The sequence below is a fragment of the Neopsephotus bourkii genome, unplaced genomic scaffold, assembly GCF_033783945.1.
Source record: "Neopsephotus bourkii isolate Nb327-2 ecotype Australia unplaced genomic scaffold, CSIRO-AGI_Nbou_v1 NB_234, whole genome shotgun sequence".
Taxonomy (NCBI): Eukaryota; Metazoa; Chordata; class Aves; order Psittaciformes; family Psittacidae; genus Neopsephotus; species Neopsephotus bourkii.
Genome location: NW_026900744.1, coordinates 16,670,648 through 16,683,022, shown reverse-complemented (window position 1 = coordinate 16,683,022; position 12,375 = coordinate 16,670,648). Strand labels below are relative to the sequence as shown.

The 12,375-nt window shown below is 58.5% G+C and overlaps 1 protein-coding gene across 1 annotated transcript; it reads left to right on the top strand.

Moving 5' to 3' along the window:
- Nucleotides 1-521: 521 nt before the first annotated feature.
- Nucleotides 522-10,728, top strand: QSOX1 (quiescin sulfhydryl oxidase 1). Its single transcript, XM_061345583.1, has 12 exons — nucleotides 522-807; nucleotides 2,945-3,045; nucleotides 4,360-4,408; nucleotides 4,609-4,711; nucleotides 5,411-5,505; nucleotides 5,715-5,856; nucleotides 6,268-6,402; nucleotides 6,606-6,735; nucleotides 8,669-8,791; nucleotides 8,894-9,038; nucleotides 9,266-9,445; nucleotides 9,835-10,728. Exons 1-12 carry the CDS (start codon nucleotides 543-545, stop codon nucleotides 10,557-10,559), a joined length of 2,193 nt encoding a protein of 730 aa, XP_061201567.1. The 5' UTR covers nucleotides 522-542; the 3' UTR covers nucleotides 10,560-10,728.
- The last annotated feature ends 1,647 nt before the right edge of the window (nucleotides 10,729-12,375 follow it).

The following is a 12,375-nucleotide window of genomic DNA, read 5'->3' as shown; positions in this document are numbered from 1 at the left end:
GTGAGCCACGGCACAGACACGGCTGGGAGGCAGCGGCCGGGCACCGAACTGCCCGCCACGAAGGGCAGCTCTTTGAGGGATGGAGGAGCTGGACTCTGGGGCCTCCTTGGGTATCCCTGTTGCTCATCCCTCGCAGAGTTGGCGTGAGGGCAGCCGGGTCTCCGGGATCCCCATCCTCTGGGGTGTCCCGGCAGGCGCTGCCCGGTGACGCTGGCTGATGTCAGGGTGTGGGACCAGGGTGCTGCCCTGGGGCTGGTGGCTCCCTCAGGGAGGACTCTGATGGCGGCACGGCGGGTTTGGGGCCTGAATCAGCCTCCTCCGCCTTTCCTCGCTGCACCAGAACGCGGTGCTCCCGTCCCCCCGCGGGGGTAGCGCTGCCCGGCGCTGGGGACTGTTGGGGGCTCCCCCCGTGGCGCTGGGAGCGCTTCGTGCCCAACAGGGGGCGCCGCGGCCCCCCTCGGCCCCGCCCCTGCCCCACCCCAGCGGGCGGGGCGCGCGGCGGCCCTAAAGGCGGCGGGCGGGGGCGCGCGGCCTGGCGGGCGATGTGGCGGCGGCGGCGGCGGGCGCGGGGCGGTGGGGGGGGGCGGTGGTGGCCGGCGGCCGTTGTGGTGCTGGCGCTGTCGGTGCCCGCGGCGCGGCCCCGCGAGCTGTACTCGGCCGCTGACCCTCTGGAGCTGCTGGGGGCGGAGGCGGAGGGGCGGCTGCTCGGCTCCCCCAGCGCCTGGGCGGTCGAGTTCTTCGCCTCCTGGTGCGGGCACTGCATCCACTTCGCGCCCACATGGAAGGCCCTGGCCCACGACCTTCGCGGTGAGTCCCCGGCGCGGCTGACCTGCTGCCCCCCGTCCCCGCATCCCTGCCTGCCTGTCCCATCAGTACCCCCAAACCCTCGCTGTGTCCTTGACCTTGTTTCCCCCCACCTTGTCCCTGTCTCTGGCTTCTCTCATCAGCACCCCATTTAATTCTCCATGCCTCTGGCCCTGTGTCCTCATCAGCATTCTTAAGTACTCCCTGCATCCCTGTCTGTTCTCCTGTCAGCATCTGTAAATCCTCCCGGTACCTCTTCCCCCACCCATCCCCATCAGCATTCCTAAATCCCTCCTCTGTCCTTGTCCATCATGCTGCTCTCCATCAGTAGTCTTCACTCCTGCCTGTATCCCTGGCTCTGCATACTCAGTCCTGTCAGCTCTCCTTCATCCTTTCTGCATTCTCCCTGTCAGTACCCCCCTCTCTTCTCTGCCTTCCCTTCTGTCAGCACCCCTAAATCCCACTGCGTCCCTTCCCCAGCCTCCTTGAAGTGTCAGCCCAGTGGGAAGGCCCAGGGTCCCCCATGATGCCCAGGCCTCCCTTGCAGTGGCTAGTCCTGGCTTAGCAGCATCCCTGGAGCCTCCTTTAGCTGGGAGAAGCTCAGGCTGAGCCTGCCCCAGGCACGGAGGTCCTGCTGACTGCCCAGACCCTCCCTCAGCCATGCTCCTCCCTGGTGCCTGCAGGGAGAGTCTGGCAGGCCACTGGGGCCGGGCGTTGATCCCAGCTGGTTGGTTCCCAGCTTTGACCTTGATACCTGGCTTGGCTTATGCCCAGCATCGCTTGGGAGCCCGCGCACCCCAGTGCTGGGCTCCTGGCCCCAGCAGGGCTTGTCCTGCCTCCCCCAGCATGCCGGGGTGCACAAGGCTGCTCTCTGCTATTGCACTAATTGATACAGCGCGGTTGCTGCCGGGTGACTCAGGGCTCCTGCCAGAGCAGGTGTCCCATCCCTCCCTGGGGATGCCATCAGCACTTCCCAGTGGGGCAGGATGTGAGGAATGTGGTGTGTGCCCAGGCCCCCTGGGGGAATGCTGGCTCTTCTGGCCTCTCTCCAAAATGGGCCCCCCCCGGGCTCCTGCAGATGGGGTGCTCTTGAAGGCAGGACAGGGAAGCCATCCCTGTGCCCCTTGCCATCCTTACTGCTGTTCCCATGGGTGGATTCTCGCAGGTGTGGGCTGGCCAGGGAGCAGGCCAGGGTAACCCACAGGCACTATGTTCAGATGAGTCCAGGAGTGTGCCTGGCTCCCTGCAGCAGAGCTTGGCACCGGCTTTCTTGTGCTGCTTGTGCTCCTACTGTGTTGTAGTAGGACGCAGCTCACGTGCTCTGTCACCTGTGACCAAGGACAGCCCCAGAGGGTCTTCACCTTCAGCAGGCTCCTGCCTCAGGTGACATGGGCTCCATCTGTGTGCTGGTGCCATGCCCCTCCCCATCCTGCTCGAAGGACAGGCTGGGCATTCTCTAGCTTGTATCTTTTACACTAAAAATAAGCCATTTCAGAGCTTTTATCTCCATTTCGCTGCTGGCTCTTAGAGCTTGCTGCTTGAAATGCCTCTATGCCTTCTTTTCTTCCTCTCTGTTTTACTCCAGTGATCTGTTGGTCCTCCCTAGGTAGGTGGTGGAGAGTCATAGAGGGAGAGCAGATACTTGGCAACTGTTCTTGGGTTGTTCCCTTGTGGTTATCAACTGTACCCTTGGGGTGAGATGAGCTGAAGTCCGTGTTCCCTGCTGTCCTCCAGCAGTGGTTAGCCATCCCTTCCCTTCTCCCAGTGGCCTCTTCCTGCTGGGGCAGAGGCTGGGCAAGCAGAACCAGACGGGCAGGCAGCCGCAAGCAGAGCTGCCTTGACTCGGGCACCGGTGAGGGCAGGGCATGCAAAGCTTGGGCCCGCCTTACGCAGCTTTCCCTGCACTCCTCTGCCCGAAAAGTAGGGCGCCAGGCTTTAGCTCGGACATGGTGTTGGGTATCTGGGGCTTGGAAACCATCAGTTTCCTGTGAAGGACGAGCAATGACTTCAGGACACAGAGGAGCTGTGTTGCTGCCGCAGCAGGAGATCCCTGCCATCTCTGCAGCAGCTGTGGGGAGCAGGGCAGGTTTGGGGTCCTAGAGAGGCTGATCTGTGCTGACAGCATCCTTTGTCCCCGCAGAGTGGAGGCCTGCAGTGATGCTGGCAGCCATTGACTGTGCCGACGAAGCCAACCAGCAAGTGTGTGCTGATTTTGGGATAACTGGCTTTCCCACGCTGAAGGTGAGGGCTGTGTGCACCAGGCACTTGCCTGGTTTCACTGTGTTTTGCCTTTTGCTCTGTCTCTGTCTTGCTCAATCAGATTGACAGCATTATTGCACCCAAACATTCAGTTTGAAGCTTTGCAGTCCAGAGCTGCTTTACACTTCCCCAAAACAGAGCTGCAGCCAGAATGCAGGCAGCACAACTGCTGGGTGATGTATCAGCAAGGAGGGGGAAAACCAAAGTGCTGCTTCGTGGTGAAACGTAGATGCCGTATCTCTCCTAGGATAGGGTAGTGTCTGAAACTTCAATTGGAACCACCTGGGAAAGGCTGCTGGAAGGCAGGGAGCAGTCACAGACACAGGTTTTGAAGAAGGACGCAGGGATGCTGCAGGAGGCTGCTGGGAGCCTCCTGCAGTGGCTGGCGAGGTGCCATCCCTCACCAGCATGAGCTTGACCTCTTAGCTGTGTCAAGGTGCCATTTCACAGTGTTTCACACTGCAAACAGAGCCTTGTTTCAGCATAAGCAATAAAGCTGAAGTGCCTCAGGTACAGGCAGCAAAATCCAGGATCATTTTGGTATGGAACAGGGGGAATATGGATTTCATCAGGTATGCCCTCAGTCCCAGCTTACAGGCTCACCCCAAGGTGGGGTCAGGTTTGGTGGTTTGCCAGGTGGGTTGGCTTGTGGCCTAACCCTGCCCTATGGTCTCCGCAAGCACCTGCTGCCTGAGCACCCACTGCCTGTGGGACATTGACCAAAAGACCTCCCAGGGCAGGGAGGTGTGCTGATGTGGCAGTGCCAAGAAGTCACTCGCTTTGCATCCCCTGTCCCCACCAAACACCTTTCGCAAACAGCCAGCACTCCTAGCCCAACCTGCAAAGCAAACACCGGTCTGATGCAGCCTGGTTTCACTGCTCTGGACGTACCACAAGCACTGGAGCCACTGTAGCAAGTCAGAAGTAGGGAAAAAAAAATCCTTCTCCTGGTTTATGAGAGCTCCAGAGCAGGGAGCTACTGGATTACAGAACCAAGCTGCCCCCTGGGACCCCTAGAGACACCTGCCTTGCTGCCTCCCAGGACTCAGCCTTTGGTTGGACATGGATCCCAGCCCATGCCTGCATCTCTCCCCTTCGGGGATGCCCTGCAAGATGGGACGCAGCCTAAGTGCTACCTCTGTGGTGGCTCATGTTGATTGGTATGCTGTAATGTTGTCGGGAAACTGAGGCAGAGACGGTGTGGGGGGGCCTCTGCCTGCTGGGCAGCACTGCCTCTTTGTCCCAGTCCACACTCTCACTCCAGTTTCCCCTTGTGTTTGTTTTTTTCTCATTCAGTTCTTCAGAGCTTTCAGCAAGAAGGCAGAGGACGGGATAAGGATTACCAGTGAGTGTTCAGAACCAAGCTTTTGGGGTTTGTTTTGTTTCGCTTTTTCCCTGGGTGCAAATGGCTCTGCTGTCCATACCCCCCATGCATTGGAACCTCAGGGAGCCCAGGGGGCAGCTGAGAGTAGCTCCCTCAGCTTAGCCCAGCCCATGGGTCAGGCTTCCCCACGACTGACACCTTGGCATCCTGTCCTCCTGCAGATCCCAGTGCCACTGTCGAGGACCTGCGCCATGCCATCATCACCAACCTTGAGCAGAGCCAGGACGCCTGGCCACCTGCCTGTCCTCCACTGGAGCCAGCAAGGTAGGGCTGGCGTGATGGGGAATGGCTGTGTCAGCCTCTGTCCTATGGAGGGCGGGTTTTAGGGAAAATCCTGAGGCAAAACTGAGCACAGAGCAGCCGCTGCATCACCCACATCCCAGGGAGATGTAGATGACTAGGCTAGAGCTATTTATGTGGCCCAGGTGAGATGGGCCTTAATTACAGCAAGCAGTGCCTGGGCCAGGGACATGGCAATGCTGACTGTTGCTGTTAGCAGCTTTTTCCTGTCTCAAGAAAGGGTTTTCTTGGTTTGGTACAAATTTGTTGGGATCTGCAGTCTTTACTGAATGCAGGCAGTTGCTCCACTCTCCCAGGGGGAGTGTTTGGCTTTCCTGAAGTGATAGTCAAGGTGGGCACATGCTTCAAGTCTCTGGTGCCTCTGTCTGCTAGCTAAAAAAACCACAGACCTGCTTCCAGGTTCATTGTTATTTCCCTGGGTGACTCTGCAGCTCCCTCCTGCCCTGCCCTGCCTCTGCTTTGTTTGGCTGACCCCAGTGGATTTTCTCAAAGTCTGTGAACCAGAGCAGAAAACTGGGCTGGAACTTTAGTGGCAAAGAATTGCATGCTTGGTGAGGCTGAACCTCCACCAGCATACCCTGCCAAAGCCTAGCTCCTTTCGGGTGGAGGGCAGAACGTCCAGCTGATGCCAAGGGCCTGCTGTCATCCTCTGTTCTCTTGCAGCGTGGAGGAAGTTCGCACCTTCTTCCAGAGGAACAAAGACCAGTACTTGGCACTTATATTTGAGAAGAGCAACTCGTTTGTAGGCAGAGAGGTGGGTATTGCTGCATTTATCCCCCATTTCTCTTGATGCCTGGGTGCCTTTGAGAGGGAAGTTGTCACGTGGCAGCCTTCCCAGTTGCCTTGCATGCTGCCTTGCTGGTGCAGTGTCTTATACAGGGTTCTAAATAGCCCTGCTGCATCCCTGGTGAGGTGGTGGATGCTGCTGTCCCCCCATTCTGACCCGGCGGTTGCTGGTTGCAGGTAGCACTGGACATGCTGCAGTACGAGAATGTGGCAGTGAGGAGGGTGCTGAGCAGCGAGGAGGAGCTTGTGGAGAAGTTTGGCGTCACCACCTTCCCCTCTGCCTACTTGCTCCTTCGCAACGGCTCCTTCTCCCGCCTGCCCGTGTGAGTGCAGGACACAAGGGGTGGGTTTGTGGACCCTGATGGGGGGGCTCCTTTGCAGGAAAGTTCATTAAGAAGGAGACAGTGGCTGGGTCAGGCAGGCCGGTGGGGAGCAGGGGGCTGCTGGTGGGCACTGAGTGGGGCTGCCAGCCCTGCCGGGTGCTGGGAGAAGGGCAAATGGCTGCATCTGCCTGGGGTGGCTCAGCACAGCTGCCAAGGGCTCGGCTCTGCCCTGGGCTGCGTGTCAGGATACCCACTGCCAGAACACATGGCGTGTGCAGACCACCCCGCACTCATTGCCTAGGTCAGAGTTGCCAGTCTGGCTAAGCCTTGGGTCTCCCTTGCTTCCTTGTTGGGGGTGCGGGCTATTTGGGAGGGAAGAGGGTCTTGCTCACAGCTTCTCCTTCCTTGCAGGCACATGGAGGCACGCTCCTTCTACACCTACTACCTGCGCACACTCTCGGGCATCACTCGTGGCTCCTACAAGCTGAACACAACCACCACAGTTTCCAACGAGACCAACATATCCCAGCCAAAGCATGCTGACCGGTCAGACCCCTCCCTTCATCGTTCTGGGGCAATGGGAGGCCAGAGCTCATGCAAGGAGGAGGTGTCATGGCCATGGGTGGGCAGTAGGGTGGTAGGTGGGACTATGCCTTTCATCTGGGGAAAAAAGAGAAGAAATTGTGGCGGGGTTCCTGGGGTACAGATTAATGGGCTGGTGGAGCATCATGTTGTGCTACCCTCCCCAGCTCCAAGGTGTACATGGCTGACTTGGAGTCCACGCTGCACTACTCACTGCGGGTGGAAGCCACCCGTGCCGCCACACTGTCAGGAGCCCAGCTGGCCGCCTTCAAGTGCTATGTATCCACGCTGGTGAAGGTGAGGAGCTTTTCGTGCTGGGAGAGGAACCACCAATGCCTCCGTGTAGCTGTTCATAGGGTGAAATGCAAATGCAGGTTTCAGGCCACCACATTCCAGCGCTCACTGATCGCAAAGCATGGTGGTCTCAGATGTGAACCCTGTGTCCCAGTGTCACTGTGGGGCTGTCCCTATCCCTATGGATCTTCAAACTCAGCCCTGAGTTGCAACAGACAGGTGCCAGAGAGTTTCTGATGATATGTGAGGTGCTAGTATTGGAGGGCAGAGCACGATCGGTGCTTGCAGGAGATGCTGAGGCAGCAGGTCTTTTCAGAAGAGACCACTGGGTGTCAGAGACGGTCAGAGGGGTTTGTAATTCTTGTTGTCTGACTTGGATGCTTGGTTTGGGGTGCTGATCACTGCAGGCTCCTTTGTCAGTCCAGGAAAGGGATTCCTGCTCCAAGTCAAGCTCTGGAAGAGCCTCATGTAAGGTCCTGGTTTTTCTTTTGTCGGTGAAATTGAAGTATGTGAGTTGAAGGAGCTTTGAGCCAGCAAAAGTGGGGCACTTTATTTCCCTGGTGCGATGAAGCGCTGTTTGGCTGAAGTTTCCACCACTGCTGTTGCAGGAGCCCTGTCCTCATCCCTGTCAGAGCCCAGGCTCCTTGGCATACCTTCACCCAGCCATGCCTGCCGCCTTTGCTCTCTCCTTTGTCACATAGGATTTCACACTCGGTTTAGATCTTGCATAGCCCTTCCTGATGTGTGAAATAGCCCCTGCTCCCACCCCTGCCTGCTCACCCCCAGCAAAGAGCTCCAAATGTGACACACTAGTGCAATGAGTCTTAGGTCCTCAGCTCGGCAAGTCTTGTGGCTCTTACTCTATTTGTGCCCATCTATCACCCTTGCTGTTTCTCCCTTGAATGTGAACCACAGGGCTAGGGAAATAAATCTCCCATCACACCAGTTTCCTGGCCAAGGGCACAAGCTTGCCAGCGTGGTGAGGAGCAGCAGCGGGTTTATTAGATCTGCTTTTAATTCTTTCTGCAAACCTTCCCCTCACTTGCCAAGGATGAGCCATGGCCTCTGACAAGGAGACGGTGGCAACCCCACTGTGGGCAGGAGGCACCGGGGCACTGAGTGGTGGGTTCTGAGATGGTGCTGCCGTTCCCATGCTTATCCACAGGACGGAGCAGCATCCCCAGGATTGCAGCCGTTGCTGCCAGCCAGGCAGGGCTCAGGCTGGGGAGCTCAGCCAGCAGGTCCCAGACTTAACTGTTGCGTTCCCAAGAAGTGTTTAAGGCAAGGAGGGAGGAAAAATCCTAACGTGGAAAGAAGTGGTGCCTGGGAAGCATGGAATTGTGTGGCAAAGCCTCCAGTCAAAGGAGCAGGGGGGACTGCGTTTTGCAGCAGAAATCAGTTTGCAGATTGATTCCCCTGTGAATTTGGGACTTTCAGCGTGATTCTCCACAGACCTGGAGAGAACAGCTCAGAGTTAGCAAAATGCTCCATCCTTTTGCTTCCCTGTCACTTTTCCTGTGTGCTGCCAGTCTCCTTATCCACATGGGTTGATTCCTCTGTCTCTGTCCAGCCGTAGTACATACTGGTGGTCTCCCCCCTCTCCCCAGAGCTCCTGCGGTTTTAAAGTACTGCTGCTAATCGGCTTTGTGCTGGTTTATGGTCAGAGCGGCTTTTGCCTCCCTCAGATGGGCTGAGGTTTGGAGCCTGAACATGCACACAGGAGAGTATGGCCTTGCCACCGTGGGGGGATATGCTGTGACCACCAGCCCCTCAGCACCAAAGCCTTGCTGGGACAGCACTGCCTTCCAGCACATGCTGCCAGAGGGGATGATGGTGCTGCCCAGTGCCTGTCACAGTGAGCTGGAGGTGCTGGTAGGTTGCCTTGCTGCTCCCAGCACAAATCCTGGGTTTCCTTACCCTTCTCCCTACTCTGCAGTACTTCCCAGGGCGCCCCTGTGTGCAGACCTACCTGCAGTCCCTGGATGTATGGCTGAAGAACTGGACAGAGCCTGAACTGCCCCGTGATGTCTTGAAGGAGGCCATGAAGAATAACAGAGATGTAAGATGCCCATGGGGACCTTGGTCCCTGCCCCAGCCCTCACCCATTCCCCAGCCCGCATTACCTGCCAGCTCCCTCACACCATGTCTGTTTGCCCACCAGGCCTCCCACCCTGCCGTGCTCCCCACCAATGTGACCTGGGTGGGCTGCCAGGGCAGTGAACGCCAGTTCCGTGGCTACCCCTGCGGGCTCTGGACCATCTTCCACCTGCTGACTGTCCAGGCTGCCCAAAGCGGCCCTGACAAAGGTACCAGGTCCCGGGGGGTTTCGGGAGGAGGTGTCTGGGTGTGCTGCGGTGCAGATAGGGGTGTTGCATGCAGGCAAAGGCTTGTTTACCCCCCTTCTTAATCTTGCCCCAAGGCAGATTTGCAGGGGGGACAAGAGCCACAGAGTCAGGGCGTGGGGTTGCCACTTTAGCTGTGGGACCACCAGGACTTGCCTTCCTGTCCTTCCCTCTCCTCTGCCTCCTTACAGAGCTACCACTGGAGGTGCTGAGCATCATGCGTTGCTATGTCCGGTACTTCTTTGGCTGCCAAGAGTGTGCCCAGCACTTTGAGGCCATGGCGGCTGAGTCCATGGACCGGGTGGCAAGCCGGAAAGAGGCTGTCCTCTGGCTCTGGTCCCACCACAACGAGGTCAACGCTCGCCTGGCGGGTAAGGGGGGCCACAGGGAGGGGAGCCAGTGCAGCTTCCAAAGGGAAGAGGGAGGTGAGGTGGAGGAGAGTCTCTCCTCCTGGATGGAGCTGGCAAATGGCTGCATTAGGGTGCAGCAATGGGGGCATCTTGTTGTCAGTGTCCCCCACCATAGGCGACAGCAGCTGGTCACACAGCATCAGACCACCCCAGAGATGCAGCTGAGTCTTACATGCTCCCTGCAGGGAGCTTTCCAAAGCTGACAGGTACCCTTGGAGGACCCCTCCTCCTTTGACAGCTCCTCCAAATGTCCCATCTCCATCCCTGTCCCCAGCTGCTGGATGCTCCGAGGCACTTAAACCAGTACAAGGGGAGGACTGTCACATGTCTCCTCTAACCGGTCTTTGCAGGAGGTGACACGGAGGACCCCAAGTTCCCCAAGCTGCAGTGGCCTCCACCGGACATGTGTCCCCAGTGCCACAAGGAGGAGCGGGGCGTGCACGCCTGGGATGAGCTGGCTGTGTTCACCTTCCTCAAGGCACACTTCTCCCCAGCCAACATCTACATGGACTATGCTGAGGCTGACCCCATCCTCATGGCTGGAGAGGGGACTGGTGCCAGGCTGGGCACTGAGGGCCCACGAGAGGTGAGGGAGAAGGAGGAAGAGGAGGAAAAGGAGAGGGAGGGTGACATGAGAGCTCCGGGGCGACCAGGCTCCGCTGAACCAAGGCGCCCCAGCATTGTGCGGCTGAACCCCAAGCTGCGGGAGGTGGGTGAGGATATCGTGGACCTGGACTCCTTCAGTGAGCAGCACTTCAAGAGCCAGGCGCTGCGAGCGGCAGCCAGCCGGCACCGGCGGCTCAGCAAGCGGGACACCATCGCCCTACTCCGGGATGCCAGGGTGGGCCGGGAGCATCGGTGGGCTCCTGGCGTCCAGGTCCAGGAGGAGGAGGCTGGGGAGGGAGTGAGGAGGAGCCCCTGGCTGCGGGTGCTTGGCTTGGGCTTCTCCCGCCTGGACATCAGCCTGTGCGTGGCCCTCTACTTCCTCTCCTCCATGTGCCTCCTGGGCATGTACACTTTCTTCCGCCTCCGTACCCGTGCCCGGAAAGGCCGCCCCAGCTTCCCCGTGGCCTGAGAGCATTTGCAGGGGGCCAGGGGCTGCCCCCAGGGTGGGGTGGGTGGGCTGCTGATCCAGGACACCCCTGGGGCAGCATTTTATCCCCAGTGGGAAATGGTTTGGTGCATCCTGCCCAGGAGCTGCCCACTTGCAGCAGCAACTCACCCAGGGTGGGGGTGGAGGGTGGAGAGCTCCTTTTGAGGGGGAAGGAGGTGTCAGAGCACCCCCCCTCAGGTTGCAGTGCCACATTTCGGGTGTGCGGGAGCAGGGACCCTGGTTCATGTCTCCGCACCAGCTGCCCTTGGAGCTGCCTGGACTGGTTTCAAACAGGGAAACCCAGTCCCATGCTGGGGAGCAGCCCTTTGGGGTCAAACCACTGGTGGGGCCAGGAGGGTGGGGGTTTAACCCCTCAAAAAGTAGGCACTGTTGGATGGGGGCTGGCAGACTCCATTATGGGGTTTCAGCAGCATTATGTGTGTGTCCCCCTTTGAGACACAGATCGGGTCCCCACCATTCCTCGCCCCTCACGCGCTGTTGCTCACTCAATGCTTGTCTTAGTGGAATAAATTATTTTTGCCAACGCTGGCCCCGTTGTGTCAGCCGATCCCTGCTGGTCCCTGCAGCACCTCCCCTCCCTGCCGTCCCTCACTGCTGGCTCTCCTGGCTCTGCTCTCCCCCATCACCCCGGGAAGAGCACTGTTGGTTTAACCCTTTAAATGTTTTTAGCTGTTGTTCTTGCACATTTTCTCCTGCTTTTTGCTTCTGGAGGCACCTGTGGCCCCACATACAGCCAGCATGTCCCCATGGTTGGGGTGGCTCATGGTTTGTCCTCAGGTGGGGTGATAGGGAGTGAGCCTGGGGAGGGCAGGAAGCTGCAGGAAATCAGTTGATGTGAGCCATGGAGCTGCAGTTCAGTGCTGGCCATGCCCATGGTGCAGAGCAGGGAGACACTTGTGAGCATCCCCCTGGGGAGCAGGGCTTCCACGGGTGCAGGTGCCCTGTGCCTGTCCCCGATTCTTTCTGCCCTTTTATCCTTGTTAGAAATCATTAAGGAAAATGGTTGTTTTCCAGAGCTAGGGCCGGAGCCATCTGCTCTCCCAGCACTGCCTAAATCCCCCTGTAACAAATTCATTGGGATTATGCTGCCCTCCCTTAATCCCAGCCCTTCCCCCCACACGGGGGATTTAAAAGGATTAAAGCCTCGCCGATAATAAACTTCATTAAGAGGGAGGGGGGGTGTCAATCCGATTTGGAGCCTTTTTCTCGATGTCTTCACTTTGCCCAGGTGGGAGGCGAGGGTTGGCAGGATGGGGAAGGAGGGCAGCCAGCTCTCCTGCTGACCGGGCACTGCCATCTCTGGCTCCTCTGGCCCTTGCTCCCTTACCTGCTCTTGAAATAAATCTTCTTGCTCTGGCTTTTCTTCTTCCTTGGTGTCTGTGCATGGTCACACCTCCATGGGACATGGGGCTGGCACCCCTGCCCTGCCACTGGTGACCCACTTGGCCTTGGCCACATCCCTTAGCCAGGTCCTCAATGGCCTCAGCCCAGCGTGGAGGGGGCCTGTGTCCCCAGAGCCGGGTGCTGGTCCTGCCCACTGCCGTGTGATGGATGGGGAAGGTCTCATTGCTGCAGCCCTGCTGCCTCCTTCTCCTTGATTTCCCAGGAGGGTTTATCCCCAACATGAATAACCTCCCATGCACACCCTCCCCAACAGCTGCTCCCCTGTGTGGGATTGAGGGCTTGTGATGAGAGGCTGCCTGCTGCTACCCCAGCCCCAAAGTCTCTCAGTGGGCTGCTGAAGCTGTGGGACAGGCTGGAGGATGTGTTAGGGAGA

Bases quoted from the DNA above. Each gene is read 5' to 3' on its own strand.
- QSOX1 (XM_061345583.1), top strand. From the start codon at position 543: ATGTGGCGGCGGCGGCGGCGGGCGCGGGGCGGTGGGGGGGGGCGGTGG. The intron at 5,506-5,714 runs GTATTGCTGCAT...GGTTGCAGGTAG, and splicing joins GTTTGTAGGCAGAGAGGTGG to CACTGGACATGCTGCAGTAC. The intron at 8,792-8,893 runs GTAAGATGCCCA...TTTGCCCACCAG, and splicing joins CCATGAAGAATAACAGAGAT to GCCTCCCACCCTGCCGTGCT.